Below are 7,744 nucleotides of genomic sequence, written 5' to 3' on the forward strand. Positions count from 1 at the left end.
AGCGGGACGATGATGACGACAAACAAGGCAGTCGTGTCCACCCCAAGAAAGACCACGGTGAAGGCGGCCGAGACGATGACGACGACGACAAGGAAGACATCAGTCACCACCCCAAGAAAGACCGAAATGAAGGCAGCTGGGACGACGACGATGACAAAGAAGGCAGTCGTGTCCACCCTAAGAAAGACCGAATTGAAGGCGGCCGGGACGATGATGACGACGACAAGGAAGACGTCCGTCACCACCCCAAGAAAGACCAAAATGAAGGCGGCCAGGACGATGACGACAAGGAAGACGTCCGTCACGACCCAAAGAAAGACCGAACTGAAAGCGGCCGAGACGATGACGACGACGACAAGGAAAACGTCCGTCACCACCCCAAGAAAGACCGAACTGAAGGTGGGCGGGACGATGATGATGACGACAAGGAAGACACCCGTCACCACCCCAAGAAAGACCGAAATGAAGGCGGCCGGGACGACGACGATGACAAAGAAGGCAGTCATGTCCACCCTAAGAAAGACCGAATTGAAGGTGGCCGGGATGACGACGACAAGGAAGACACCCGTCATCACCCCAAGAAAGACCGAACTGAAGGCGGCCAGGATGATGATGACGACGACAAAGAGGGCAGTCATGTCCACCCCAAGAAAGACCGAAATGAAGGCGGCAGGGACGACGATGACGACAAGGAAGACAGCAGTCACCACTCCAAGAAAGACCGAATTGAAGGCAGCCGGGACGACGATGACGATGACAAAGAAGGCAGGCGTTACCCCAAGAAAGACGAAGCCGAGGGACGACGTGACGAGGAGAAGGAAGGCGTCGTCAAATGGTCCCACAGCCCCTGGCACAAGGCCGACGGCAAAGGCTGGCAAAAGAAGCCCGACAACAGAGGCTGGCGAAAGGCGACGTCCAGGTGGCGCGGCAGCAGGCGTCGCAAGAACAAACACACTAGCCGACGCGGTCGTCCTAGCTAACCGTTCCGCTTCTCTCTTAAATATTTTTCTTCCAATAAATTCAGTTGAAATGACTTCCATCTCTGCGTATCCTTCATATTTTGTAAGGCAGATAAAAATAGCTCAATACCAAAAGGTTCAGTCGGTGGCGTTCGTAACTGGCGACCATCTTGATGCAGAAGACTTCTATGCTGGGCAGCTGTCTGGTTTCCCCACTCTATACTTTTAATTTGATAGAGCAAAGAGTTTGGAAATCTATCTTAAACCACATGGTAATGATTCAGGGTGGATTTGTTAAAGAATGCTGTTAAATCACTGCCTATCTAAATTTTCATAACTGCCAAGTGAATTACAGCACTTTAATTAATGTTCAGATTTACGCTGGTCCACTTTTTCCCCCTCAAACGCACGTTTGATTGGCTGATGACTTGTATTTCTTTAAAATGTATTTACTGCACAATTTATTTGCTGCCTGTGCTATTTTTTCGGATAATCCTAATCGAGGTAAAAAGTCAATAGATCAATTTACAATAGTGTAGAAAAAAAAACAAACACATCCATTCTATAAAAATACACGATACATTTTTGACCGTTTGATGCTGAAAAACTAAATTTAATAAAATCAATATATGATAATAAATTCAAATTGATTAGCGACATTAACTCATTAGGACAGTATGTCGAACAATTAGACCGAAAAAACAAAAATTAACACAGCAAAAGGACAGTGTAATTGGAGAGGGACAGTATTTTTGCTGCATGCAGGATTAGATCCTTTGCTATGGTATGGGGTTATTTTGCACTGAGCAGCTTGGTATGCCACCTTATATGATGCTGACAGTGCTCGCTGGTTTACCGATCTAACATTTATAAAGCGGGAGAAATGTTGGCAATATTTGGCACTCGCTGAAAAAATTCCTGCTGTCCGCTGCGAAAGTAAACCGTCTGGTCTTTCCTCCTCTCCCACTGTACTAAAGTCAAAGCCAAAAGCTAAATGCTACATATGCTTCGTCATATTTCCTTGTCTAAGCTTTTCTTATCCCCAGAGCTCTTTGCTGTGTGCTCGTGTTTTGTTCAAAAATACTGCGCACACAGTTAAAATAAGTGTGAAACTGCCACCCACTGAGTGGACGTGCCATTACACTTTATTCGAGTAAAACAAAAATGTATGTTCCCCAAGGTCACATGCGCCACCCCCAGCATCGCTCTGGGCCCGCCCCACTATTTGAGAAGTACTGGTTTAGACAGACAATGTTGAGTTGTCTTAAGACATTTATTTTGTTGCATTCCTGAATAGTTAAGAAATCATGTATTATGTAAATATAATTTATTCAAATATTGCAATTTAAATTTGCTAATAAAATCTAGATCAGTGGTTCTTCACCTTGCTGAGGGTACCAAACCCCACAACTTTCACATGTGGATTCACCGAACCCTTCAGAATTGTATAAAGCAATTTTATTCAAATTCAAAACCAATATATCTAAGCTAGCAAGCTAATAATTTAGCAAATTCCTGTTCAAAATTCTCATTTTGACAGCATGTTTTATAAACTGGTCAAAATTTGAGACCACGCTGCCCATTGGTCTCTTGTATTCCATGATACCAATTGGGAGTCAACCTTCCACTGAGCAAACCAGTTCCAACTCCCATCAGGTCAATGACTAGCAGTTAAAGAAATTGATTAAGCCTGTAAATTGGGAGCAAACCAGTCCAAAACCTGGTCTAAAAAGCCACTTTGCCACGATTGAATCAGCATACGAAAATGGGGCCCTGTGTTTGTTTACCTTCGCCGAACCCCTGTGGTTCGATCGAACCCAGGTTAAGAACCACTGATCCAGACATTTATTCTGGAAGTTTTCAAAAAGTTTCTTTGGTAGCTTTTGGGAAAAAAAAAAAAAAAAAAGTTTGAATCGAATGGTGTATCACCTGAACCAATACACGTGAAAATATAAATCATTCATCTTCTGAGCTGCTTATATACGGATTTATTTTGCATTGATCATTTAGCCTATCAATTAGTTTGTGAGAAATGTAGCCCTGACCCCTGTTCACCCAATCTGTTTGGTCTTATTGCTGTCCAGTCCCCATCAAAAAGTGTACATGTAGGTTTTGCTGTTATATCGTCCCTACCAGGGGTCAGCAAACCGTGGCTCTAGAGGCGCATGCGGCTCTTTAGCGCTGCCCTTGTGGCTCCCTGGAGCTTTTTCAAAAACGTTTAAAAATAGAAAAAGACCGGGGAAGGAAATGGATCTATTGTTTCGTATGGTTTCTGTAGGAGGACAAACATGACACAAACTTTCTAATTCATTAATATTGAAATGAAGTTAAAACTTGAGGCGGCATCGTGCAGCAAAGTAGTCATGTGGTGCAAGGCGTATCTTCAATGAATGGCCCATTTTAAAACTTGTATATGGCGGAAAACAGGTGACTTGAAGTTCCGCTCTGAGACCCCTAATTTGGCCAAATTTCAAAACTGTCCTATATTTATGTGAGATACATCATTGGAAAGCTTAAAATGTCCATTTTCTGAGGGAGGAAAACTTTTCAACAGGAGGGCATTTTAAAAGATTTAAACCCCTAAACCAGGGGTCCCCAAACTTTTTCCTGTCAGGGCCACATAACTTTTCCCTTCTCTGATGAGGGGCCAGGGTCAGTTTGTAACAGAAAAAGTGTGACGATTGCAGGAGTGCCTAAATGTAAAAATTTGTTTTTCAGAAAGCCACAATCAAATAACCCATTCGGGATTCTTCACGGAACAAAAGTAAACAAAATAAAAATGATTATATAATATATAATAACACTACTAATTAAACATAATAACCAAATAACCCTCTCTGGGTTCTTCACAGAAAAAAAACAGGAAATAACACTATTGAGAGGGAAAAAAAAAGCTCTCTGGCCGGACCAAATGTGGAGGCGGGCTGTATTCGGCCCGCGAGCCGTAGTTTGGGGACCCCTGCCCTAAACCCTAACTCGAGGTGAGAGTATGAGAGCATAATTAAAGACACCAGGATTATAACGAGATATTATCGCGTACTTACCTTATTTTGATCCAAAACCTCCGCATAGCATGTAGTACCAAGTAAAGATGTCCCGATCGATTGGCATCCCGATCGATCGGGTCCGATCACGTCATTTTCAAAGTATCGGAATCGGCAAAAAAATATCAGACATGCCTTTTTTAAATATATTTTCATTGAATCGTTTTCTAATTGTATTTAACGTTACAGACAAAGTATCTTACACTCATCCACAGTCTTTAGTTTTGGCTTAAAATAGCGCTATCACATTTATCGCGTTAACGCCGGTAATTAATTTTTAAAAATTAATCACGTTAATATATTTACCGCATGTGCTGCACGACCCACTCACACATTGTCGCGTTCAATCTATAATGGTGCCGTTTTATCTATATATAGAAGTAAAAGGCAGCGTAAAATGAGTAGAGTGAATTTTGGCAGTCTTTGGGGCATTTTTTTAAATTGGCTAAAGCCTTAAAATCCCTCTCTCAACAATTACAAATATCGTGAGAAGCAATGTGGGAAACAAAGGTAGTGGATCTTTTTTTAACACCCTATGTTATTTCCCAACGCAGAGAAGATATATCAATTGGTGCCACTACGCACAGTCATGGTTGCACTTCCCATCATGCATTTGGGCAGAACAGTTAAAATGGCTACAGTATCATTTACTGAAAGCTCAACAAATACACTAGATGGCAATATTTAGTCACAATATACAAAGTCACATTTATCCTTTAAGAATTACAAGTCTTTCTATCCGTGGATCCCTCTCACAGAAAGAATGTTAATAATGTAAATGCCATCTTGAGGATTTATTGTCATAATAAACAAATACAGTACTTATGTTCTGTATGTTGAATGTATATATTTGTCCGAGTTTTATTCATTTTTTTCTTAATGCATTGCCAAAATGTATATGATCGGGAAAAATACACAGCTGTGAATGGCCACAGACACTTTGGGGATTTCATGGGTGAAACACTGTAATATAACAAGGGTCGTGATGTAAAAATCGCAGACGTCAAGGAGTGTTAGATTTTCTTTTTCAAATATTTACCTGTTTAAACTCCCCCCCCCCCCCCCCATTTCAATTTTCCGCCCCCCTTAATCTCTGCGTATGAAACCTCATTTTCACCATGATCGGAGGTCGAAGACATTTTCATTCTGAATCATGATGAATCCATTTGTAGTTTGCAAGGGCGTAGGTTTGGTCCCAACTTTGGTAGGGACGCTATAACGGTGTAACCTGCATGTACACCTTTTGTTGGGGACCAGTTCTGTTTAATAAGACCAAACAGATTATGTGAACGGGGGTCAGGGCTACATTTCTCACGAATATACTGATTTGTTTCCAGAGGTGGGTAGTAATGTGTCACATTTACTCAGTTACATTTACTTGAGTAACTTTTTGAGAAACATGTACTTCTTAAGTCATACTTTTTACTTGAGTAGACTTGTGAAGAAGAAACGCTACTCTGACTATGCTACTTTGAGCCAGGGGCGGACTGGTAATCTGTGGCTTCTGGAGGATCACAGAACGGCCGGTGCCCTGGACGGCCGGTGGCCGCCATTCATTATACATCACTGTTTTAATCCCCCCTATCCTCTGATTATGTACAGTTCGCATCCTATCCGACAGGTGGCAGCAATGCGCCTGGCTGTTCACCGCCAATCTGATAGCGACGAGCGTTAATGCACAATATGGATGGTGGTGGCAAAAAAAGAAAAGAGAAGGGTGGCGCGGAGAAGCAGGTGGTAATGATAAACTGGTGGAAGCTCCCCAAAACAAGCGCAGAGCAAGTAAGTAGGGATGAAGAGGTTTATTTGCTCGGTATACTGACAATTGTTATCCACCAGGTAGCTCCATTTTAAATGAAATAAATGACAATTATAGGGTTAGTGCCAGCTAGTTCATGTACCCGTTTTAAATCGTGTCAAGTTACAGTATGCTAGTCCTACAAAAAAAATATTTTAGCTTTAAAACAACGAATGCACACGCAGCAGCAATATTAATTCATAAGAAATATAAAATATTAATGAAATGAATGGTTTTACTTTAAAGTTTAGGTAGCTAAATTGATATATATTTTTAATCATTTATATATCGTTGTTTTCTGGTTAATACTTTTCCCAATGAAGGTTATGTATAAAGGATTTGTCTTCAAATGTTTATTGTATTTTCATTTAAATTTATTATTTGTGTGGTAAGATTAATTATGGCATAAACATTGAAGTCATTGTATAGACACGGGGGATAGGTGCTATTATAATCAATTGGATACATAAAACTTGCTTTAAAAAATATAAATTCTTTGTTTATTCAGGTTGATCACAGAGCTAGGGCAGAAGATGAATCCAATTCCAGTTCAGCCTTGTAGTACTTTGAGCGCCCCAAGTCAGTCACAGTCTAGACACATTGTTTACTTACCACCCTCAGAAGACAAAAAACCTGACTGTACAAAGAGTATTCATACGCAAAGATGGCACAGATAGAAAATGGCTAACATACTGCGAAGAAAATAATAAACTATATTGTATATGTACTATAACAATGCAATGTGTAGTTCTTCATAGTCGCTTCATTTTCTCTCAAAGTGCACGAAATTGATGCATTTTACAATAAAATGTAAAAAAAAAATAATAATAATTCTCCCAGGGGGCATGCCCCCGGACCCCCCTAGAGGGTCTGTTTCCCTTCGTACAGCGATTCTTGTGGGCTGGGCTGAGTCAAAGTCCAGGGCTGCTTTTTGGTCCCAGTCCGCCCCTGCTTTGAGCTACACTAGTCTTTACGTTTTTCCTCTTTATACTACATGTGTACATACGTGAAGATTAAGGGAGAGGGCCATGCCCCCCCGGTGACCGAAAAGTGTCATTGCATGTAATTGATTTTCCTATACATGATTTTAAAATGAAGAGTTTTCCGGTAAAACATTGTCTATAAAAGTTGTGAAGCAATAAAAAAAAAAAAAAAAAAACAATGAAATGAACAAAAAAAGTAAGGCTGTCAAACGATTAACATTTTTAATCAGTTAATCATATCTTAAAGATCAATCGTAATTAATCGCAATTCAAACCATCTATTAAATATTATGTATTTTCCCTTCAGGCATGACAAATCCAAGCATTTATATGTGTTTACAATTAATTCAACCCGAAAAGAAAAGGGCTTGACGGGAGAAGCCGAAGCTTATTGAAACCAGTCCCCAGTATACCATATAGGACGCAGAAAATATCGAATATCAATTTTTGACATTCAGATTTCGTAATGATTACAAGCTGCTCTGCTACAATTCAGGAATTCAGCCATAATTTCCTCTAATTTTAGCTCTAATTTTTGCATAGAAGACTTCAAATCTTCCATTTCTTCAGTCTTGACAGTCTTTTCTCTTTTTGGTGCATTAGGCATATTTGGGAGGTTTTCTCTTCCAGCTGGCGCCTGAGTTATCAGAGACCGATAACAGAGCTCAGGAAAATGCGTCCTTCGAGTGTCTGAGTGTTATAAATATGCCATATTTTTCTGTAAATTGTTGTTGGAATGGAAAGATAAGACGGATATATACATTCAACATACCGTACATAAATACTGTATTTGTTTATAATAACTATAAATCAAGAAGATGGCATTAACATTAACATTCTGTTAAAGCGATCCATGGATAGAAAGACTTGTAGTTCTTAAAAGATAAATGTTAGTACAAGTTAGAGAAATTTTATATTAAAACCCCTCTTAATGTTTTCGTTTTAATTTATAAAATTTTC

At 40.0% G+C, this 7,744-nt stretch overlaps 1 protein-coding gene across 1 annotated transcript in view; it reads left to right on the forward strand.

The window, feature by feature from the left end:
• Positions 1-1,033, forward strand: part of LOC130905868 (mucin-17-like) — a 37,319-nt gene extending 36,286 nt beyond the window's left edge. Inside the window, exon 6 of the mRNA XM_057819616.1 lies at positions 199-1,033. Within this exon, the coding sequence (XP_057675599.1) occupies positions 199-980 (782 nt within the window). The 3' untranslated portion in view covers positions 981-1,033. The remainder of the gene's footprint in view (positions 1-198) is intronic.
• The last annotated feature ends 6,711 nt before the right edge of the window (positions 1,034-7,744 follow it).

Source organism: Corythoichthys intestinalis, chromosome 17 (genome assembly GCF_030265065.1).
Source record: "Corythoichthys intestinalis isolate RoL2023-P3 chromosome 17, ASM3026506v1, whole genome shotgun sequence".
NCBI lineage: Eukaryota > Metazoa > Chordata > Actinopteri > Syngnathiformes > Syngnathidae > Corythoichthys > Corythoichthys intestinalis.